The 25,598-nt window shown below is 37.2% G+C and overlaps 1 protein-coding gene across 1 annotated transcript in view; it reads right to left on the bottom strand.

Moving 5' to 3' along the window:
* Positions 1-25,598, bottom strand: part of CFAP299 (cilia and flagella associated protein 299) — a 633,586-nt gene that overhangs the window by 1,671 nt on the left and 606,317 nt on the right. The window contains exon 5 of the mRNA XM_047719655.1: positions 25,414-25,543. Within this exon, the coding sequence (XP_047575611.1) occupies positions 25,414-25,543 (130 nt within the window). The remainder of the gene's footprint in view (positions 1-25,413; positions 25,544-25,598) is intronic.

Raw genomic sequence — 25,598 nt, 5'->3', positions numbered from 1 at the left:
AATTCCCTCTTGACAGAACTTTCACTTTGCCTATCCTCTGTTTCTTTGCATATTTTCCATTTTACTACTTTTGTGATTTGTTTTTGTTTTGGGGACTTTTAAAATCAACAAATTATTCCCCATTGGTAACAGCAATTTGGTTTTGTGGTCAAAATTTTGTGATCTTTGTAAATGGAGTAATAGATTATAGAGATTTATTCTTTCTTGGAGAGAAGACAACAGAGAATATGATTAGTTAGTATTTTATTTTCTTTGTTTGTCTGCTTGTCTATTTGAGCTCAGATTGAGAATCTTGTGCTTATCAGGAAAGGAAACAACTTTTTGATATATAGTCTGATAATCTTTTTGTGTTTACTTTTGGCCTGTGGCTAATGTTTAAAATTCCAGGAAAACAAGGAAATCAAAATTTTGAATGCTTGATATGTGTATACTTAAAAAGTTACTCTTATAGGTGTAATTGGGTGGCATAATAGGTTGGGTGTCTGACTCTTGGTTTTGGCTCAGGTCATGATCTCAGGGTCATGAGATTGAGCCTTGGGTTGGGCTTTGAGCTCAGTGTGGAGCCTGCTTGAGATTCTCACTGCCTTTCCCTCTACCCCTCCCCACCCGTGCATGCTCTCTCTCCCTGAAATACATACATAAACCTTTTAAAAAATATTATTATTTTGAAACTCAGAAATGTTTTGAACATTAAAGTTCATGTAATTAAGGTAAATTTTGGTAAGTCAGACTAGTATAATCATTTGGCTTAATAAAAATGGCTTATAGTGTGACTTATCAGTGTTAGGTATAATACAAGCATACATTTTATTCTACTTGGGTTTGCTTTTCTTAAATTTATTCAAATACACTGATCAAATTACACAAAGTAATAAGGACAGACTAAAACCACTGTCTATGTGCTTTTGTGTTCCAAAGAGAAAATAGTTTTGTTTTATAATATAAGCTTTATAGTACTGGTTTTACATATGAATATACATTGTGTAAATATATACAGTAGTGTTTTTCAGGCCTTTTTTTCCTTTTTGTTCCTTTTCATAACCTCTCTATAATCTTGAGACTTACTGAGGACTACAAAAAACTTTTATGTGGGTTATAAACATCAATATTTACCATATTAGAAGTTGAAACTGAGAAATTTTTAAATACTTACTGATTCATTTGACTAGAACAATGATGAACATGAATTAAAATGTTAACAGAAATAACATCTTAATATTAATATAAAAATTATTTTGAACTCCTTGGTACCCTGAGATTTGTTGTGACAGAAAAAGCAAAATAAAGGGCAAATTTGGAAGTAAATTTTACTTGACTTGGTTTATAGCACTTGAGTTTGAAATGAAGTGATGAGATATAATAAAATTTTCCTAATGTTTGCCTTATCTTGATGGGCTTGTTTTTTTTTTTACTTACTGGTTTGTTCCTTGGCCTATATATAAAATATTTTTTTTTTACCTTCTGTGTCATCTGTCTAGTTAGCAAATAATGTGTGTCTTATAGGAAATTTTTTCTATGCTTTATATTGAATTTATTACATTCCTGATTAAGAAAAAGAAAGAGAAGAAAGAAAAGAACAGATTACTCACTTATATAAAGATAAGTTCCTTTATAATCATATTAATGTCTATACTTATTTAAAATGTATTATTATTTTATTTTATTTTAAGATTTTATTTATTTATTTGACAGAGAGAGATCACAAGTAGACAGAGAGGCAGGCAGAGAGAGAGAGAGGGAAGCAGTCTCCCTGCTGAGCAGAGAGCCCAATGCGGGACTCAATCCCAGGACCCTGAGATCATGACCTGAACTGAAGGCAGCGGCTTAACCCACTGAGCCACCCAGGTGCCCCTAAAATGTATTATTATTTTAAATGCTTATTTAATTAAATATATAACTAAGTATTATTTCTCTAGTATCCTGATCCTAGCTTAATCAAATGTCCAAATATCCTCTAACAGTTTTAATTTCTAATTTTTACCTTCCATTAATTGGACTCCAAGTGTAGAAAAATTAAATGAAACTTTACACATACTTCACACTTAATTTTCCATGGCCATTTAGTTATTTGCATTGGTTCAAAAAGGAGCTGTTAATTTTTTTTAAATCAGGGTGTAATTGTACACATTGAAAAGCCAAGGACCTACCTGGAATGTCATATTTGAGAACAGAACTCATTTAAGTCAGAAGCCACTCTTAATGAACTAAGTTTGACTTTACTTATGGAAGCAATGCCTACAAAGCCCTGACCTATTTCTTGGCTTAGAAAGTCTAAGAATATTATACATTAAATATATGTAATCTTAGTATATTTGGGGGACCTTGAGAAAGAGGAATTTACCCATATTTATAAATATTTCAGGTTAAATATTGTGAAGAACATTTCTTGAGCTTGGTTTCCTAGCCTCAGGTCACCAGATAATAGAGGATTTTAAAAATCCAATTTGAGATTCCGTATAAAAACTTTCAGACATAATTTAATTTAGTATTTGTTCAAAATTGTATAGTTTTAGAGTTTACAAAAGAAACTTAAGGTGTCCCATATGGTAAAATAGCACTTTTACTGCATCTATGTAAGCGATCAGGCAAATCTAATGGGACTAGTCTTATTTTATAACAATGATAATTCTTTGAATTTATTATGATAGAAAGAGGAAAGGAGACTGTCAGAAAAAATTGTGAGAGAATTTGAAATAGGAAAAAATCAAATAATGGCTACTGTGACTATTCACTTATGTAGGTTTTCTCATCTTTAACTGATATTACAACTCTGTAAGTTGTAGAAATTTCATTATAATGCAAAAAAATTATGTCTGTATAAATGCAGAGTAGAGTTCCATAGAATGAAACTGATTTTTGCATTGATTTTGACAGACTAGTTTTGCACATGTGTAAATTCATTTCAGAATTTCTTCTTCTTCTTCTTTTTTTTTTTTTTTAGAGAGGGAGAAAGAGAGTGTGAGCACGCACGCACACACACACACATACACACATACACACACACGGGAAGGAGCAGAGGGAGAGGGAGAGGAGAGTCTTAAGTCTCAGCTTGTCACTCCTTGTCACACCAAGCTTGGAGTTCAAGGCAGGGCTTGATCTCATGACTCTGAGATCATGATCTGAGCTGAAATCAAGAGTTGGATGCTTAACCAACTGAGCCACTGAGGTGCCCCTTCATTTCAGAATTTCTTATTCCCTTTATAAATCTCTGCCCTTTGAATTCTTCAAACCAATAGTAACATTTTACTGGTCCCTCATTAATGAGTTAAAAATTTTTGACACTTGTTTATTTTATGTCTGTATGAAAATCATGATTCTACCTTCTTTTAAAAATTATTCCTCAACAATAGATAAGAAGAGTTCTAAAACAATCTTACATATACAACAACAACTAATACCTGAAGCCATTACTAGTTCCTAGAAGAGATGGGTTTCTAAGCCAAACATAAAATATAAGTAAATAAAGTTATTGGGATAAGATCAATAGTTATAAATTACTGAAAAATAATAATTGATAGAACAAAGTAAAAAGACTCTACCTTACTTCAAAAAATCCTAGAAAAATTATATACTTAAATATAGAAAGAAAACAACAAACTAAGGTAGAAGGAAATATAGATCAATATTCATCCAGTCTTTGCATGGGAATCTTTTTAAACATGGAAACACAGAAGAAATCATCAAGGGAATTTAATAGTTTGAACTATATAAAAGCTTAATGTCAAAAAACATTAGGTTAAAAAAATAGATATCTAAATTGTAATATGTCACTAAAAAGTATGATCGACAAAGATTTTCTACCTTTTATATATAGAATACTTAAAATTTAATTTTAAAAAACCCTATTTAAACCCTATAGAGAGTAAGAGAGTGGTAAGATGGCAGAGGGGTAGCAGACTGAAATGACATCAGATCCTAGGAGTTAAGCTAGATAGGTATCAAACCATTCTGAACACCTACAAACTCAACAGGAGATCGAAGAGAAGAAGAGCAGCAGTTCTAGAAACAGAAAATTTATCACTTTCTGAATGGTAGAATGTGCAGAGAAGTGAATCTGAAGTGACGGGAAGATAGACCACTGGGAATGGGCCAGCTCCCGGCAAGTGGCGGAGCAGTGAGCACAAAATCGGAAATTTTAGAAGTCTGCTCCACTAAGGGACATCATTCCAGAGGCTAAGTGGGGTGGAGCCCTTGTGGGGACAGTGTGGTCTCAGGTCCTGTGGGGTACCAGAAAGATTGGGGGTGTCTGAGTATGGCAGAGCTGTGAGGTATCAGAGCGGGGAAGCCAACTACAGAGACGGAGCCGAAGAGTGAGCTTTCAGATCAGGGTTACTTTAAACCTTGATCCAAGGCACAGTCGGGCCACTGTTCTTCGAGCAGGGACTCCACAAGTGGCAGAACTGGGGAGACTCATCTTCCTGCTCTTGGAGGAGCAACGTGGCAGGAATCTGCTGGGTTTGGAGATTCTAAATGGGACCATGTGCCAAAGATAGAGATGCTTAGCCATAGGCTGGGTGAGCTGGGAGTGCGTTCGGAGACCATGGGGACAGGAGTCATTCACTGCTTATCTCTGAGGGCACACTGAGGAGTGGGGCCCAAGCTCTTGGCTCCTCTGGGCCAGAGACTGGGAGGTTGCCATTTTCATTCCCGTCCTCCAGAGCTCTATGGAAAGTGTTTGGGGGGACAAAAGCTCCCGAGAGCAAAACTGAGATTACTTAGCCTGGTCCCTGGCAAGGGTGGTGCAATTCTACCTCTGCCAAAGAAATTTGAGAATCACTGCAACAGGTCCCTCCCCCAGATGATCAGCAAGAACATCCAGCTAAGATCAAGCTCACCGATCAAGGAGAACAGCAGAACTCCAGACTTGGGGGAAAGCAACACATAGAATTATGGCTTTCCCCCATGATCTTTAGTCTTGCAAAGTTAATTTTTTCAATTTTATTTTTTTCTTATTCTATTTTTTAAAAGATTTTATTTATTTATTTGAGAGAGAGAGAATTAGAGGAGGGAGGTCAGCAGGAGAAGCAGACTTCCTGCTGAGCAGGAAGCCCAAAGTGGGACTCAATCCCGGAACTCGAGGATTGTGACCTGATCCAAAGGCAGTTGCTTAACCAACTGAGCCACCCAGGTGCCCTCTTATTCTATTTTTTTAACTTTTCCTCTTTCCTCTTTTAGCGTGTTTTAACTAGTTTATCTTAACAATACCTTTCTAAAAATATCTTTTTAAACCTTCATTGTTACAGTCATATTTTATCCCTTATTGTATTGTATTTAACCTTATTTTTGGTATACATATAGGTGTTTTTTTTTTCCAAATAATGTTGGGATACAATTTCTTCTAATAGATCCAAATATACCCTAATCTAACACATGTTTTGTTCTAGTTTCCAGTCTGAGCAATTCCGTCCCCCCTTTTTTTTCTTTTCTTTTTCCAAACAACTTATCTTACCATTCCTTCTTTAGAATTTTAAAAAAAATTTTCATCTTTATGGTCATATTCCTTCCCTTTATCATGTTTACCCTTATTTTTGTATATGTATAAGTTTTTCTTTCTTTAAAACTTTGGGAGGTAATTTCTTCTAAGAGACCAAAATACACCAAAAATCAAGTGAGTGGGCTCTGTTCTATTCACCAGTCTATATATATATATACATATATATGTATATATATATATATATATATATATATAATTTTTTATTTTTTATTTCTTTTTTCCCCCTTTCTTCTCCCCCTCAGTTTTGGGACTCTTCTGATTTGGTTAGCGTACATTTTTCTGGGGTCTTTGGCACCATTTTAGTATTTAATTCTCTCATTTATATATTCTTATCTGGATAAAACGACAAGGCAGAAAAACTCACCACAAAAAAGAAAAAAGAAGAAGAAGCAATACCAATGGCTAGGCACCTAATCAATATGGACATTGGTAATATGTAGAGCTAGACTTCAGAATGACGATTATAAAGGTGCTAGCTGGGCTTGAAAAAGGCATGGAAGATACTAGAGAAATGCTTTCTGAAGGAATAAAATCCCTTTCTGGAGAACTAAAAGAACTAAAATCTAACCAGGTTGAAATTAAAAAAACTATTAATGAGGTGCAATAAAAAATGGAGCTCTTACTGCTAGGACAAATGAGGCAGAAGAAAGAATTAGTGATATAGAAGACCAAATGATGGAGAATAAAGAAACGGAGCAAAAGAGATAAACAACTACTGGACCATGAAGGGAGAATTTGAGAGATAAGTGATGCCATAAGATGAACAATATTAGAATAATTGGGATTCCAGAAGAAGAAGAAAGAGGGAGAAGGAAAGAAGGTATATTGGAGTGAATTATAGTAGATAATTTCCCTACTATGGCAAAGGAAACAAGCATCAAAATCCAAGAGGCACAGAGAACCCCCCTTAAAATAATTAAAAATAGGTCCACACCCCATCATCTAATAGTAAAACGTACAAGTCTTAGTGACAAATAGAAAATCCTGAATGCAGCTTGGAACAGGAAGTCTATAACAAACAGACTTGTAACATACAATGGTAGAAATATTAGACTGGCAGCAGACTTATCCACAGAGACCTAGCAGGACAGAAAGGACTGGCATGACATATTCAGAGCACGAAATGAGAAAAATTTGCAGTCAAGAATATTATACCCAGCTAGGCTATCATTGAAAATAGAAGGAGAGATAAAAAAAAACTTCCAGGACAATCAAAAACTAAAAGAATTTGCAAACACAAAAACAGCCCTACAGGAAATATTGAAAGGGGTCCTCTAAGCAAAGAGAGAGCCTAAAAGTAGTAGACCAGAAAGGAACAGAGACAATACACAGTAATAGTCACCTTACAGGCAATACAAGGGCACTAAATTCATATCTTTCAATAGTTATCCTGAATATAAATGGACTACATGCCCCAATCAAAAGACACAGGGTATCAGAATGGATAAAAAACAAAACCCATCAATATGCTGTCTACAAGAAACTCATTTTAGGCCCAAAGACACCTCCAGATTTAAAGTGAGGGGATGGAAAACAATTTACCATGATGACATCAGAAGAAAGCTGGGGTGGCAATCCTTACATCACATAAATTAGATTTTAAGCCAAAGACTATAATAAGAAATGAGGAAGACACTATATCATACTCAAAGGGTCTGTCCAACAAGAAGATCTAACAATTTTAAATATCTATGCCCCTAACATGGGAGCACCAACTATATAAACCCATTAATAACAAAATCAAAGAAACACATCGACAATAATATAATAATAGTAGGGTATATTAACACCCCCCTCACTGAAATGGACAGATCATCCAAGCAAAAGATCAACAAGGAAATAAAGGCCTTAAATAACATATTGGACCAGATGGGACATCACAGATATATTCAGAACATTCCATCCCAAAGCACCAGAATAGACATTCTTCTCTAGAGCACATGGAACATTCTTCACAATAGACCACATCCTTGTCGCAAATCAGGTCTCAACTGGTACCAAAAGATTGGGATCATTCCATGCATATTTTCAGACCACAATGCTCTGAAGCTAGAACCCAATCACAAGAGGAAAGTTGGAAAGAACCCAAATACATGGAGGCTAAAGAGCATCCTACTAAAGAATGAATGGGTCAACCAGGAAATTAAAGAAGAATTTTAAAAATTCATGGAAACAAACGATAATGAAAACACAGCTGTTCAAAATCTGTGGGGCACAGCACAGGCAGTCCTGAGAGGAAAGCATATAGCCACACAAGCCTTTCTCAAGAAACAAGAAAGGTCTCAAGTACATAACCTAACCCTACACCTAAAGGAGCTGGAGAAAGAACACCAAAGAATGCCTAATCCCAGCAGGAGAAGAGAAATCATAAAGATCAGAGCAGAAATCAATGAAATAGAAACCAAAAGAACACTAGAACAGACCAACAAAAGTAGGAGCTGGTTCTTTGAAAGAATTAATAAGATTGATAAACCCCTGGCTAGACTTATCAAAAAGAAGAGAGAAAGGATCAAATAAATAAATCGTGAATGAAAGAGGAGAGATCACAACCAACACCAAAGAAATACAAACAATTAGAAGAACATATTATGAGCAACTAAATGCCAGCAAATTTGACAATCTGGAAGAAATGGATGCATTCCTAGAGACACATAAACTACCACAACTGAACCAGGAAGAAATAGAAAACCTTAACAGACCCATAACCAGTAAGGAGATTGAAGCAGTCATCAAAAATCTCCCAACAAACAAGAGCCCAGGGGCAGGTGGCTTCTCAGGGGAATGCTACCAAACACTTAAAGAAGAATTAATACCTATTCTCCTGAAACGGTTCCAAAAAAAAAGAAATGGAAGTAAAACTTCAAACTCATTTCATGAGGTCAGCATTATGTTGATCCCAAAACCAGACAAAGACCCTGCCAAAAAGGAGAATTACAGATCAATATCCTTGATGAACTCAGATGCAAAATTTCTCACCAAAATAGTAGCCAATAGGATCCAACAGTACATTAAAAGGATTATTCACCACGACCAAGTGGGATTTATTCCAGGGCTGCAAGGTTAGTTTAACATCCGCAAATCAATCAATGTGATACAATACATTAATAAAATAAGAAACAAGAACCATATGATCCTCTCAATAGATGCTGAAAAAGCATTTGACAAAGTACAGCATCCCTTCCTGATCAAAACTCTTCAAAGTGTAGGGATAGAGGGCACATACCTCAATATTATCAAAGCCATCTATGAAAAACCCACCGCAAATATCATTCTCAATGGAGAAAAACTGAAAGCTTTTCCGCTAAGGTCAGGAACACGGCAGGGATGTCCGTTATCACCACTGCTATTCAACATAGTACTAGAAGTCCTAGCCTCAGCAGTCAGACAACAAAAGGAAATTAAAGGCATCCAAATCGGCAAAGAAGAAGTCAAACTGTCACTCTTCGCAGATGATATGATACTATATGTGGAAAACCCAAAGGACTCCAAAACTGCTAGAACTTGTCCAGGAATTCAGTAAAGTGTCAGGATATAAAATCAATGCACAGAAATCAGTTGCATTTCTCTACACCAACAACAAGACAGAAGAAAGAGAAATTAAGGAGTCCATCCCATTTACAATTGCACCCAAAACTATAAGATACCTAGGAATAAACCTAACCAAAGAGGCTAAGAATCTATACAGAGAAAACTATAAAGTACTCATGAAAGAAATTGAGGAAGACACAAAGAAATGGAAAAATGTTCCATGCTCCTGGATTGGAAGAATAAATATTGTGAAAATGTCTATGCTACCTAAAGCAATCTACACATTTAATGCAATTCCTATCAAAGTACCATCCATTTTTTTCAAAGAAATGGAACAAATAATCCTAAAATTTATATGGAACCAGAAAAGACCTCGAATAGCCAAAGGAATATTGAAAAAGAAAGCCAAAGTCGGTGGCATCACAATTCTGGACTTCAAGCTCTATTACAAAGCTGTCATCATCAAGACAGCATGGTACTGGCACAAAAACAGACACATAGATCAATGGAACAGAATAGAGAGCCCAGAAATGGACCCTCAACTCTATGGTCAACTAATCTTCAACAAAGCAGGAAAGAAATGTCCAATGGAAAAAAGATAGCCTCTCCAACAAATGGTGTTGGGAAAATTGGACAGCCACATGCAGAAAAATGAAATTGGATCATTTCCCTACACCACACACGAAAATAGACTCAAAATGGATGAAGGACCTCAATGTGAGAAAGGAATCCATCAAAATCCTTGAGGAGAACACAGGCAGCAACCTCTTCGACGTCAGCCACAGCAACATCTTCCTAGGAACATCACCAAAGGCAAGGGAAGCAAGGGCAAAAATGAACTATTGGGATTTTATCAAGATCAAAAGCTTTTGCACAGCAAAGGAAACAGTTAACAAAACCAAAAGACTGGGCGCCTGGATGGCTCAGTGGGTTAAGCCGCTGCCTTCGGCTCAGGTCATGATCTCGGAGTCCTGGGATCGAGTCCCGCATCGGGCTCTCTGCTCAGCAGGGAGCCTGCTTCCTCCTGTCTCTCTGCCTGCCTCTCTGCCTGCTTGTGATCTCTCTCTGTCAAATAAATAAATAAAATCTTTAAAAAAAAACAAAAAAAAAACAAAACAAAAGACAACTGACGGAATGGGAGAACATATTTGCAAACGACATATCAGATAAAGGGCTAGTGTCCAAAATCTATAAAGAACTTAGCAAACTTAACACCCAAAGAACAAATAATCCAATCAAGAAATGGGCAGAGGACATGAACAGACATTTCTGCAAAGAAGACATCCAGATGGCCAACGGACACATGAAAAAGTGCTCCACATCACTCGGCATCAGGGAAATACAAATCAAAACCACAATGAGATCCCACTTCACACCAGTCAGAATGGCTAAAATTAACAAGTCAGGAAATGACAGATGCTGGCGAGGATGCAGAGAAAGGGGAACCCTCCTACACTGTTGGTGGGAATGCAAGCTGGTGCAACCACTCTGGAAGACAGCATGGAGGTTCCTCAGAATGTTGAAAATAGAACTACCCTATAACCCAGCAATTGCACTGCTGGGTATTTACCCTAAAGATACAAACGTAGTGATCTGAAGGGGCACGTGCACCTGAATGTTTATAGCAGCAATGTCTACAATAGCCAAACTATGGAAAGAACCTAGATGTCCATCTACAGACGAATGGATAAAGAAGATGCGGTATAAATACACAATGGAATACTATGCAGCCATCAAAAGAAATGAAATTTTGCCATTTGCAACAACGTGGATGAAACTAGAGGTTATCATTCTTAGCGAAATAAGTCAATCGGAGAAAGACAACTATCGTATGATCTCCCTGATATGAGGGAGAGGAGATTCAACATGTGGGGTTGAGGGGGTAGGAGAAGAATAAATGAAACAAGATGGGATTGGGAGGGAGACAAACCATAAGTGACTCTTAATCTCACAAAACAAACTGAGGGTTGAAAGGAGGAAGGGGGGTGGGGTTATGGACGTTGGGGAGGGCATGTGCTATGGTGAGTGCTGTGAAGTGTGTAAACCTGGTGATTCACAGACCTGTACTCCTGGGGATGAAAATATATGTTTATAAAAAATAACATTAAAAAAAAGAAGATGTGGTATATATATATATATACAATGGAATATTATGTAGCCATCCAAAGAAATGAAATCTTCCCATTTGCAATGACGTGGATGGAAGTAAAGGGTATTAGGCTGAGCGAAATAATTTAATCAGAGAAAGACAATTATCATATGATCTCCCTGCTATAAGGAATCTCAGAGGTAGAGTTGGGGGTTTGGGGATAGGAAAGGAAAAAATGAAACAAGATGGGATTGAGAGGGAGATAAACCATAAGAAACTCTCAATCTTATAAAACAGACTGAGGGTTGCTGGGGGAGTGGTGGAGAGGGTGTTTGGGTTATGTACATTGGAGAGGGGATGTGTTATGCTGAGTGCTGTGAAGTGTGTAAGCCTGATGATTCACAGACCTGTACCCCTGGGTAAATAATACATTATATGTTAATAAAAATAATCAGTAAAAAATTTTAAAAATTCTGTATAGAAAAGTGTGTAGCAGACAATAACAATTTATAGAAGAAGAAATACAATATACTAACATGCATATGAAAGAAATGTTCACCTCTAATAATAATAGCAATGAGGGGCGCCTGGGTGGCTCAGTGGGTTAAGCCTCTGCCTTCAGTTCAGGTCATGATCTCAGGGTCCTGGGATCCAGCCCCACACATCAGGCTCTCTGCTCAGCGGGGAGGCTGCTTCCTCTCTCTCTGCCTGCCTCTCTGCCTACTTGTGATCTCTGTCTACCAAATAAATAAATAAAATCTTTTTAAAAAGTAACAATGAAAATGAAAATGACTCCAAATAAGTCTGAACCATAAAATCAACAAAGTTTAAAAAGCATGCAAAAATAGGGCATGGTGAATAGTCAGCCTTAAATAGTTCAGTAAATTGATACTAACTACAAAGTGAGTTAACAATATCCTTATAAAGCTTTCTGATATATCTTTTTGACTAAGCATTTTCCATTTTAAAAATCCATCTTTGGGGCACCTGGGTGGCTCTGTCAGTTAAGCATCGGCTTTTGGCTTAGGTCATGATCCCCAGGTCCTGGAATCAAGTCCCATGTTGGGCTCTACTTTTCCCTCTTCTTCTTCCCCCTCTCTTTCCACTCATGCTCTGTCTCTGGCTTTCTTTCTCTCAAATAAATAAATAAAATCTTTAAAAGAAAAAATAAAAGAATCCATCTTAAAGACAAAATCAGAAACTTGGTTATAGACACTCATTTAAACCTTGGAGAGGGGCGCCTGGGTGGCTCAGTAGGTTAAAGCCTCTGCCTTGGGCTCAGGTCATGATCCCAGGGTCCTGGGATCGAGCCCCACATCGGGCTTTCTGCTTAGCGGGGAGCCTGCTTCCTCCTCTCCGCCTGCCTCTCTGCCTGCTTGTGATCTCTGTCTGTCAAATTAAAAAAAAAAATTACAAAAAAAAAAAAAAAAAAAAAAAAACCGGGACGCCTGGGTGGTTCAGTTGGTTAAGCAGCTGCCTTCGGCTCAGGTCATGATCCCAGCGTCCTGGGATCGAGTCCCACATCGGGCTCCTTGTTTGGCGGGGAGCCTGCTTCTCCCTCTGCCTCTGCCTGCCATTCTGTCTGCCTGTGCTCGCTCGCTCTCCTCTCTGAAAAATAAATAAAATCTTTAAAAAAAAAAAAAAAAAACCTTGGAGAGAAAAACAGAGACCAGTGTCCATAAGTGGGAAATTCCTATGTAAATTATCACTAATTCCTAGAATATTATTTACATTGTTTTACAGCTGGCTTTTTTCACTTAATAATGTCACATGAACATTTTTTCATACTAGTACATCACTTTTACTAACTATAGCTTTATTTTTTTTAAGACTGCTGCATATTATTTCACTATGTTGATGTATCATGATTTATTTAACCATTGCCAGTCATGGGCACACAGATTATTTCCAGTGTTTGACTACTGTAGGGAAGAGTGATACTCTAGGACTTCCATTGTTTCTAAGTTGATACACTGCAAGGAAACAATATTCAGTAACTGACCACCTATTCAGTGGCATATTAAATACATTTTCTTATTTAATCTTCACAACAACCTTTTGTGAAATGGTTGTTTTACAGAGTTTACAGATGAGAAGATAGTGGTAGAAAAGCGCTTGGAGAAATTAAGCAGTTTGCCCTGATCACAAAGCTGATAGGATCTATTTAGGTCTAGCCCCTCTTAAATAGCTCTAAGCTCCAGCCTGAGTCCTGGTAGCAATTCCTGACCCTTTCCTGTTTGTTCTATTGTTCATCCATACCCTTGAACTGCTCCCAGGTATTTTGGAGAGTACTTAGGTCTCATTTTCAAGTGGAATTCATTAAGAGATGTATGCAGGTCTTTCAATATCCTAAACTATTATACTACTCTGTGTGTATGGCCATATGTACATTTTTTTTGGAGCAAATCCATGAAATTTTAAAATAAGTTGTATTTCCCAAAAAATTAAGAACCTATCCTCTGGAGCGGCCTCTTGTGCTTGTGAGGTCGTTTTCTGGGGATACCAAGTTGGGGCTGCCATTTGCTTGATTGTGTTTTATGCTGAGATATCCCAGCCAGCAATAACAATTGAGAAACTGTTGACATAAAATTTTCCACTCTTGCCAATGGCCTTGATCACTGTTCATGCTATCGTGTTCCATGTTCCAATAAATGTCAACATCCCTCACTCTGCTTTGGGATTTCAGTGCCTCAGAAATTGTAAGCATCTGCTGGGGTGGTGAATGGTTAAGAAGGGACCATGGGAGTTGACTACCGGTTCAACTGTTGAGACCAGAAGAAATCATGCTCCCCTTGAATTAGAAATAATCCCTTAGCTGTGGTTTTGCACCTGCAATGACTCCATGCCTGATTTGTGAGTTTTCTGGTGTCTGTTTCTTTGTCATTAACTATTAAGTCTTTGAAATCATGGAGGAAAGAATTCTTTTGTTCTTATTCATGCATTTCATTCAGCCAGGAACCTAAACTTCCACTTTTTCTGATACTTTTGCCCTAACTTGTGATAATAAGTTTTGCAAAAAAGTGAGCATGAATTGAGGGAAAAGCTCTTTCTCCAGTTTCTCCTTTCTCACTTCCACAGTAATTCTATTATACCTTTGGAATTCTGTTTTATTATGCTGCCCTTCTAGTTAGAAGCTTAAAGCTGCATTTTTTTCTTTGTCGTGTATTTTTATTGGGATATTTCCTTTTTTTCACTGCGTACATTCAGCTTGGATGGTGAGTGGTTATCACTCATACTTTCTTAGCATTATGCACTGATATGCAAACAATAATGCAAATTTTTATATTTAATTTTCTCTTTCCTCCAGCTCACCTTTCTTGTGCTATGCTTCATCTGTGAGTTCATACACTGGACACCTAACAACATATGGTTATCTCTAGGGGATGTTCTGTAATAGTGTGTATAAAATTAAAATCAGTTTTTCAGGTCAAGAGGAGGGCACAGCATTGAAGTTTTAGGTGTTTTAATTCATAAAACTCAAGCTCTGTTATGTAATTTTAAGATATTCCTCAAAGCCATTGATTTTAGCAGCAGTTTGTGGAGTAAATACTTAATTTATATGTGGTAGACTTTCAGTTCAGGTATACCAGGTGATTGCCCAGGGGAGAAAATGTTTAAAAGCTTCTTAGTATGTGGGTGTTTTAGGGCTATAATCAACCAAACAGTAATTTGGGCAGTGAAACCAGAAAGTTGGAAAGACCTCAGCTTTACCTAATAAGTGTGCCTGTGCCACAGCTAAATAGGAACATTTACAAGAGGCCTCCAAGGAAATCTAGGAGCCAGAAAAGTGGTGTAGGTAAGTGAGTGTCCTGTGCTCCAGTAATTTGAGTTTGCGTGGGGCTGGAGGGAACACTGATGGAGACTTTGAAGAAACCATATCTTTGCTTAAATATATTCTATTCAGTAGGGGTTGTTTGTTTGTTTGTTTTTCCTTAAATGTCCAGTAGGAAATATGCCTGAACTCCTTAAAAAGGCAGATGGTAAAATTGAGAACCTTCACTAGGACTGTGGAGCTTCAAGGGATAAAGTCTGGATCATCTGCAGGAAGGATGTAGACATGTAATGGGCCGCCATTTTGAGAGGAGCAATTTCAGTCCTGTGACAGGTTCCTTCTGATGTTAATGTAGTCAGTGAACCAGGAGGCAGCATTGAGGCAATTAATACCTTTCCTGCTCATAGCAAATACTTGGGTGGTGGTTGCTTTGGAGGAACAAAACAGAGAGGAGTTTTGATAAAATACCACTAGAATCATTCGAATCTTCCTCTAAATTAAACAAACAAAAATTGTGTTTTTATTGGTAGAATTTTAAGCTTTGTTCACCTTGTCTTTTGCTCATAGGAAAAGAAAGTAGAATTTGTCTTTTTTTGGTATCTGCATAATATAAAATGATGACTATAAATTCATTTTAAAAAATAATAAAAATATTTGTCTTGGGACGCTTGGGTGGCTCAGTTGGTTTAGTGTCTGCCTTGGGCTCAGGTCATGATCCCAGGGTCCCACAAGGAGCTCCTTGCTCAACGGGGAGCCTGATTCTCCCTCTGCCTGCCACTCCCCGTGCTTGTGCCCTCTCTCTCTCTCTCCTTCTTTGACAACTAAAAAAAAAAAATCTTAAAAGAAATACTTTCCTCATTCACCCATGGACCTAACATATCACCATTACCCTGACACCCAAGGTCACCACTCCAAAGTTCAGTAAAAACCCCCAGGTTTTATTCATCTGCCAAGGAGAGAAAAGCACCATAGTCAATTACTCTGGTAATTTTCAGCTAAAAATAGCATTAGCTCTACATATGTTTCTAGTGCCCAAGATCCTGAAATATGTTAAAATTAACCTCAAAAGTTTCCAGAATTATTTTTGGCCCCACTATTCATTTCTTTAGCAAATATTTAATATTCAATTTGTTCATTCCACAGATGTTTACTGAGCATCTACCATATGCTAGTACTGGAGATACATGGTAAAGTGACCAGAAAAGTTCCTGCCCCAGGTTTCAGTTTTTGCTTTATGAGTTTCTGTAGCACATATCTGTTTCTTTTGAGTTTCTGGACAAACCCACCGACAAAGTGACTCCTGATGAGACCATGATAGCAAGAATGGATACCATCACCCAACTCTGTAATGATCCACATAAGTGAGGGAAAAAAGTGACAGTTTATTCCAGAACCATCTAGTGTGGTCAGTCTTTTTACCACGGAGGATATCCAGAAGTCTTTGGCATGCGGTCTGTACTTTCTAGTATGTATAGTCTCAGGAATATGTAATTTAGACCACTTACAATTAAAACTTATTTTAGAAGAATGAAGTTTGATTACCTTATGGACATACATAATCTGTAAGTTGGAACCAACAGCTAATAAAGTACTAATTAACTAATAACAAAAGAATGGATATCGAATCCAGCTAATCTTTAGGACCACCTGGGGAAACATCTAAAAATACATATTCCTGGGCCTCTCCACAGACCAATTCAGCTTGAATCACTTGGGGTGGAGTGTAGGGCTCTGTTTGGCCACTATGAGGAGAGAGGAAGGGCAAATCCTTTACTGAATTGACAGAAATCACTCCTAATCAAGACACTGTGGGTTGGACACTGATAAAGAGCTCTTATGGTAAGAGTATGCATTCAAAAGCAGCACATTTTTCTGTTTCAACAATTGTGATTTTCAAAAGGACAAGTCTGGATTGGGGGCATCCTGTTGTACAGTAAGGAGTATTGTTGTATAAAGAGAAAATAACTACATCCTGCCAAGTCAATGCACTGTCTGCACTGTACCTGCCTTCCAGATTCTGTGACACCAGGATGGATCCAGGAAGGTTTAGTCCATAAAAGTGTCTTTTGTTTCATCAATTTCCTACATTTCACAGGAACCATGCATCTTTGACATCTTTTAACATGTTTTAACATGAGAGGGACTTTTAACATGTTTTTTGCTTGTCTGTTTGCTTGTTTATTATCAGCCATTTATCAAACGTCTATATTCAAGCAGATTTTATTAGACATTAAACAAAATAACAAAAAGGAGACTGTCTTATGGAATTTCATATTTTTCATACTGATTTTCTTTTGCACACCAATAAAGGCTAGCCAATAGAACAATAACTTCACCTCCTTTCAAAATGGCTTAATCATTTTCATACTCAGAAATTCTAAGTCATGACGTGAATGGTACGGATTCTCACTGAACTATGTAGAATGGGGAAAAACCTACTAGATTTGGTTTCCACCCTTGAAATTCAATTTTCTCTCAGAATTTCTTTGCTATTACGTTCCTTCTTACACCTTGATCCCAACCCTGGTTGCACATTAGAATCATCTGAGAGCTTCTGAAAAGTACAGTTGCCTAGGCCTTCCACCTGGAACAATTAAGTTAGAATCTTTGGGGATGAGGTTAGGCATCGTATATTCTAAAGCTTCCTGCGTGATTCTGATGTCCGGCCCGTGTACACAGCTCCTCTCTAAACAAAACGGGGTCCTCCTTTCATGCAGACCCATGCCTGGTGCTTCCTCACCTACGTAGTTGATGTTCCCTCCTACCAGAACACCCATTCTACTCCAATCCTCATGTCCTCACCATACCCCCCCTTCAAGATCCAGTTCAGATGCTATCTCTTTTGTTAACCCATTTTATTTTATTCATTTTTTTAAAGATTTTTACTTATTTATTTGTCAGAGAGAGAGAGAGCAGAAGCATGGAGAGCTACAGGCAGAACAGGCAGAGCAGGCAGAGGGAGAAGCAGGCTCCACACTGAATGAGGAGCCGGATGTAGGACTTGATCCTAGGACCCTGGGATCATGACCTGAGCCAAAGGCAGACGCTTACCCAACTGAGCCACACGATGTCCTTTGTTAACCCACTTTTGAATGCATTGGGTCCAAAGTAAATTGTACCTCTTCTCAATTCTTTAGAACTTTTTCTGTCCTTTCAGCTCACTAGCTAGTTTGCCATTTCTGTGCATATTGTATTTTTCCACCCACCTTCAATTAACCTGTAAGCATTTTAAGGGCAAGAAAACCACCTTTCTGATTCATTTTTATATCTCACAGGGCCCAGTAGTTACTCAGTAAGTGCCAGATTCAGAAAAGGGGGATGGAAGGAAGATTGAGGAGACAACAGACTTACAAACGTTCATTCAGCTCACCTTTTTCTCTGTACTCAACCTGGATTAGTTCATATTCTCTCTTTCTCTTTCCTGAAGGTTGGGGTGAAATAAGACCTCTCAGATTTTTTTTTCCACATAAATATGCATTCTCTTAGTTCTGTCTTTGCCTAAATGATCAGGCAGTTGCAACATTTAAAACATCAACACAGAAACTTGCTAACTACAGCAGGACTTCTATCTAGTTCTAGTCCTGTTGGTCTTTACCTGGATTATTGTTATGCTAGCATCTTCTCTAGTTTGTCCTCCCTAGTCTGTCCTAATTTAGTCCCTCTCATTCTCTTAAAACATAACTTTTGGGGTGCTTGGGTGGTTCAGTCAGTTGAGCATCTGATTCTTGATTTCAGCTCAGGTCATGATCTCAAGGGTGTGAGATAGAGCCCCATGTGGGGCTCCAAGCTCAGACCAGAGACTTTGGGATTCTATCTCTCCCTCTCCCTCTGCCCCTCTCCCCACAGCCCAACATGTGTACACACTCTCCCATTTTCTCTCTCAAATAAATAAATAAATAAAATCTACAAAAAAAACCCAAAACAAAACAAAATAAAAAAATATCACATAACTTTCATCTTGTTATTTCCCTGCACAAGAGCTTTGGTGTATCCCCATTTCCTCCCAAGTCTAGTTCACGATCCTCAACAGTCCTACATTCAAGCCTTTCCATGACCTCTTCATGCTTAGTTCCTCTCAATGCTATCCTTTCACAATTCCCTCTCCACTGGCTCCTACACCAGATCAAATATCATCTCTCCTTCCACTGAATTCCCAATGTGTTTCTCTTTTTCGCAATATATCACTTTCTGTTTTATACTGCAGTTATATTTTTTACATGCCTATTACCCTAAAAGTACTATAAGCTTAATAAAGGGCAAGGCTTGAACTCTTGCTCCTCTTTAGATCTCCTACGGTGTCTCATAACATTTACACTGAAGCTCCATTGCTAGACTCCACTGATAGTGAACTATGTGACTTTGAGTAAGTCATTAAACATGTTTGAGTGAATTTACTCATAAACCAAAAACATTTTTCAAAGGACTTATTTATTTATTTTAGAGTGAGAGAGCATGAGTGGGAGGTGCAGAGGGAGAGAGTATCTCAAGCAAAATCCATGCTCTGCATGGAGCCCCATGCAAGTCTCGATCCCATGACCTGGAGACCAGACTCAGAGACCACGGTCTGAACTGCAACCAAGAGTTAGATGTTCAACTGACTGTGTTGCCCAGGTGCCCCTCAACAACATGTTCTAATTCAACAGTCTTAATTTCAGCTGGTTTAAATTATTTATTTCTGGGTTCGTACAACACTTGCAAACATATACCAAAATTAAGATTTCTGCATAACCTTTAAAAAACTAAAATTATGGCTTCACTAGCTGTTTTCACTGATAAATTCTTGTACTCATTTCCTGACTTATTTGGATCAATATAGAATGAGGTGGCTATTCCCATTCTGGCTATCATTATATACCAAGTATCAGTGACATCATCTGCTTCTCAACTTTTAATTAGTGTAGTATTATTTTTGTATGTTTGGAGGGAATCATTCATTCAATCATTTATTCCATGATACTTATTAAGCATCCATTAGCCAGGCTTGTTTTCTAGGTGATGCATTATCACATTTAGTGAACGGAAGGAGGGAGGGGAGAAAAGCCGGTGCCATTAAGGAAGATTTTTCCTATGGTTAACTGTTCTATACAATCTGTCCCTCCAATTAGTAGATCATGAAGGTTTTAGACCACCCATATTATTTTAAGACTCAAGGAAACTCTCCCATGGTTAATGCTTCTTAAAAGCAAAATTCCATTTTTTTTCATTTGTCCAGATAATGCAGGGAGTGAGTGCAAAGTGCTTCCACTCAATCCTTCTAAGATAATACACTGGAAACATTTTGGTGGGTGTGAATCACTCAGACAAGCATTCTTCACTCAAAAATAGAAACCAGCTTTATTTGTTCCAGATGTTATATAGCTGCAGGGAAGTTAAAGCCAGTGGTCCTGTTTTCAATGCAACCATACTCTTATTGCATTTGGAATTTCTTAACCAATGAACTCATATTACTCGTTCTAAGATCTGCACAATTTTCTTTTTTCCACTGTTACCATTCACAAACAACTATGTTTCATGGGAACCACATTAACTCATTTCAGAGTTAACGAGTCCACATCTGTGTTATACAGAGGAATGACATCCTGTTTATCACAGTTTCCACCTTTCATTTATCTTGACCTTTTAAAATTTTAAGTGTAAAATATTTCTTTTTTTTAAATGATTTTACTTATTTATTTGAGAAAGAGAAACTGCACAAGTGGGAAGGGGAGCCGGAGAAAGGAAGAAGCAGGCTTCCTGTTGAGGATCTGGATCTGGATCTCCTAGGATCTGGAGATCATGACATGAGCCCAAGGCAGATGTCCAACTGACTGAGCTACCTGGGCAACCAGCGTAAAATATTTCAAAGGGATTATTTTTAAGGAAAAGACAAGGAGAGTTGAGTTTTGTTGTTCTTATAGTATTTTAGAGCATATTATGGTGTTATAAGTTATGGTATTGATTTTATTTATTTTTTTTAACTTAATTTAATTTTATTTTTTTCAGTGTTCCAAAATTCATTGTTTATGCACCACACCCAGTGCTCCATGCAATATGTGCCCTCCATAATACCCACCACCAGGCTCACCCAACCCCCACCTCCCTCCCCTCCAAAACCCTCAGTTTGTTTCTCAGAGTCCACAGTCTCTCATGGTTTGTCTCCCCCTCCAATTTCCCCCAACTCACTTCTCCTCTCCATCTCCCTATGTCCTCCATGTTATTCCTTATGCACCACAAGTAAGTGAAACCATATGATAATCGAGACTCTCTGCTTGACTTATTTAACTCAGCATAATCTCTTCCAGTCCCGTCTATGTTGATACAAAAGTTGGGTATATTCAACCTTTCTGATGGAGGCATAATACTCCATTGTTTATATGGACCATATCTTCTTTATCCTTTTGTCTGTTGAAAGGCATCTTGGTTCTTTCCACAGTTTGGCGACCGTGGCCATTGCTGCTATGAACATTGGGGTACAAATGGTCCTTCTTTTCACTACATCTGTATCTTTGGGGTAAATACCCAGTAATGCAATTGCAGGGTCATAGGGTAGCTCTATTTTTAATTTCTTAAGGAATCTCCACACTGTCTTCCAAAGTGGCTGCACCAACTTGCATTCCCACCAACAGTGTAAGAAGGTTCCCCTTTCTCCACATCCCCTCCAACACATGTTGTTTCCTGTCTTGTTGATTTTGGCCATTCTAACTGGTGTAAGGTGGTATCTCAATGTGGTTTTGATTTGAATCTCCCTGATGGCTAATGATGAACATTTTTTCATGTGTCTGATAGCCATTTGTATGTCTTCTTTGGACAAGTGTCTGTTCATGTTTTCTGCCCACTTTTTAATGTGATTATCTGTTTTGTGTGTGCTGAGTTTGAGGAGTTCTTTATAGATCTTGGACATCAGCCCTTTGTCTGTAGTGTTATTTGCGACACTACAACCCATTCTGTGGGTTGCCTCTTTGTTTTGTTGACAGTTTCCCTTGCTGTGCAGAAGCTTTTGATCTTGATGAAGTCCCAAAAGTTCATTCTCGCTTTTGTTTCCTTTGCCTTTGGAGACATATCTTGAAAGAACTTGCTGTGGCCAATGTCAAAGAGGTTATGTTCTCCTCTAGGATTTTGATAGATTCCTGCCTCATGTTGAGGCCTTTTATCCATTTCAAGTTTATCTTTGCATGTGGTGTAAGAGAATGGTCGAGTTTCATTCTTCTATACATAGCATTCCAATTTTCCTAGCATCATTTATTAAAGAGACTGTCTTTTTTTCACTGTATATTTTTTCCTGCTTTGTCTAAGATTATTTGACCATAGAGTTGAGGGTCCATATCTAGGCTCTCTACTGTGTTTCATTGGTCTATGTGTCTGTTTTTGTGCCAGTATTGGTGTTCATTTTAGGAAGAATTTCAAATAAAATTATTAATAATAACATTAAGTTTAAAAATGTAACTTATCATTGTGCATTTGTAGTTTTAAAAACTCAACAGCTTGTTTTTTGATTATTCTGTAGGTCTGTAAGAGATGCTATGTGGGTGCATGAAAGATAAAAGGATCATAGCTCTTAGAAGGAGGTAAGTTAAGGTATTATGTAGATGTACATGCTAATTTCATATCTAGTCCATAAAAATTAAAATATATGTGTTATATTTTGTTTGAGGTCAAATGTTTGAGAACACTGTTTGAAAACAGAGTGCCAGATCTCTTGAGATTATTGTCCTTTTAAGGAGAAGCTTTTCTCCATTTGTGGTTCATAGATAAGCTGAAATAGAACCACACTGGCTGTTTGTGAAAATATGTATGCCTGGGACAAGTTGAGTCAGAATCTCTGAGAACTGGGGCTGTAGAGGGGACTTTAGAGATCAGGAAACAGCAGCAACACTCACATCTTCCATTTGTGAATGTGAAAACTCTGAGAAGTTAAGTGAATTTCACCAGGCCAGGCAGCCAGTTAATTATAAAGTAAGGCATAGAATTTTGTTTATTGGTATTGAAACCAGCATTTTTTTTTCTAGAAGGTCAGCACTAAGATTTATCTCTGAAAAGATAAAATTAAAAGAAAAATTAAATATAAGTATCTAAATTTTATCAGGTGTCCCATCAATGGTTCTTTTATAACTAATTCCTTTAAATATTTTTTCCTCTCATCACTAATTAACTGGACCCTATTCTTCCTTTAGGATTTGGAAATACCTTTCCTTAAGACTCATCACAAATCTTTTGAATTATAATGAAATTATAATCAAAATATCTCTCACCCCCTAGGGACACCTGGGTGGCTCAGTTTGTTAAGCGTCTGCCTTCAGCTCAGGTCATGATCCAAGGCTCCTGGGATTGAGTACCACATTGGGCTCCCTGCACAATGGGGAGTCTGCTTCTGTCCCTCCCCCTGCTCCTTCTCTCTCTCATTCACTCTCTCTCTCCCACTCTGATTCAAATAAATAAAGTCTAAACAACAAAAACAACAACAACAAACAAATAACCTTCCTCCCTCAAAGAAGAAAATGTTATATTTCATGTATTAAAAATTAAATCTTTGAAGTCTCATGATTGATTATTTAGGAAGTGAGTGATTTAGTTAACTTATTTAAACCATGTTGAAGAAACAGTTTTTATTCCATAATGATTTCACAAAGGCTGTAAAAACTATAATTCATGACATACGTTCTTGAAATATGTATATGCCATTAGTTAAAATAGAGCCATAAAGTAGTTTAAATGTGGTATTATCAAAACTGATTCAAATTTTTTTTTCATACCTCCTAATGAAGCCATTAATACTTTTATGTCTTTAACCCTCTAAAAGTAAAAGTCTCTGTGAATAATTAAGTTTCCTGTACTTTGCCTCAATTTTGACATACATTTGTGAGCGGCAAAGAGGCACCACTAGAGAGAAGCTGTGCTGATAGTTATCAATTCATAATAATTATGGCTGTAATTATTTTCAGGTTCAACCCTTCATTTTACTAATGAGAAACCCTAGAACAATTAAAGGGTAGTGTTCTTTTTTTCTTAATTTTATTTATTTAAGTAATCTCTACAACCCCATGTGGGGCTTGAACTCACGATCCCAAGATCAAGAGTTGTATGCTCCTCCTACTGAGCCAGCCAGGTGCCCCAAGAATAGTGCTCTTTTGAAGGAGATAACATTGTGTCAGAAACTGCTAGTTTCTACTTGCACATCTTCTCTCCCTTCTCCAGAACTTCTGATTTCAGCTAGGTGTATGACCACCTGAATAAAGATTATATTTCCCAATCATCCATATAGATAGATGTTGCCATGTGACTAAGCTCTTGCCATGGAATATAAGTGAACCTTCGAGTGGTAGATTTTGGGTAACTTCCTTAAAAGGCACTGGAGCAGAGGTGTCCTTTGCACTGTCTGAACTCCCTCCATGAATTCTGTTTGAAATGTGGTTATTTTGACTGGAGATTTGTTTTGGTCCAAGAGGATGAGGGCCCTTTTGGCCTAGATGACTGTGGAGCAGCCATTCAAACTTTGGACTGGCAATTGAGACTCATACATGAGAAAGAAAGAAGCTTCTGTTCTGTTAAGTCACTGTGTTGGAGTTGTATCTGATTGCAGACAACAATCCATTTCTTACTACAGAATTTCTTTTTTCATTCTTTGAGCATATAATTTTGTGCAATTTTTATCAGCAAGAAATTTTACTAATTGGATATGAAACAAAATAATTTTATTATTATTATTTTTATTTTAAATTTCTAAAAAGTTTTGGGAAAGTTTTTAGAACCAGACTCCCATTTTCCTTTCGTCCATCCTTGTCTCTATCCCAGGCATATCATACAATTCCTTTCTTTCACTGTGAAGGAATATTCTTCTTGGCTTGGATTTTAGACCGATGCTGTCATATGAGTAATATGTTTTCCAAAATTTAAATAAAATGCCTAAGCAACTCAAGAACATATGACTTTAAATCAAGTTTTAACCTTCTCCTCCAAACATACAAGTTATGATTAAAAGTCATGATGCAAACACAGTCATTGAAAATATGTAGGATGTAAATATTTGTCCTTGAACAAATACAAAATATCATGGGACATGTCTTTAAAATATTTAAATAAAATGTATTTTCTAAGTTATCACTTAGAAATACACAAAGGGTAATACTGTTTTCACTGTTAGTTACATATAAAAAGGGATTAGAATTCTGGGAATATTTCTGAGGTGAGAGTCTCCCTTCCATAAATAGTTTGTCTTCCCATTTAGAGCAAAAAGTACTGGACATACCCAGGATCAGAGCACACAAATGCACTGTCTGATGGCTGCTTGATCAAACTTCGCTGGTAGGCTTGGAGAAGAATTCTCACTTGTGAGTTCTATTTAAATCCCCCCCAAACTCTTCCTTACTGATTTCTGATAATAGATTAAGTTTGGAGTTTTTTTCTTAAGGAATAATGAATACCTTATGTTTCAACATAGTCTTTTATTTCTAGGTTTAAATTACTGAAGAGTGTCAAATATTTAATAGATTTTTTTAATAGTGGAAAAAATACAATAAAATTCAGAGAGATATACAAATGTAAAAGCAGTCTTACCTTTGGATCCACATTGAGAATTTTTCTGTCTCTTTTGTATTTGAAAAGTAAGCCTTCTGGGTTATCAGCAATCACTTGATAATTGGGAGTTGAATTCCAAACAGCAATATGACTGTCCCAGTTGTAAAAGCTAGAAAAATGAATTTTATTAAAAATTAATATGTATGATACAATAAATTAACAAA

The sequence above is a fragment of the Lutra lutra genome, chromosome 2 (assembly GCF_902655055.1).
Source record: "Lutra lutra chromosome 2, mLutLut1.2, whole genome shotgun sequence".
NCBI lineage: Eukaryota > Metazoa > Chordata > Mammalia > Carnivora > Mustelidae > Lutra > Lutra lutra.
The sequence above is the reverse complement of the archived record's forward strand: the minus strand, read 5'-3'. Positions and strand labels throughout refer to the sequence as shown.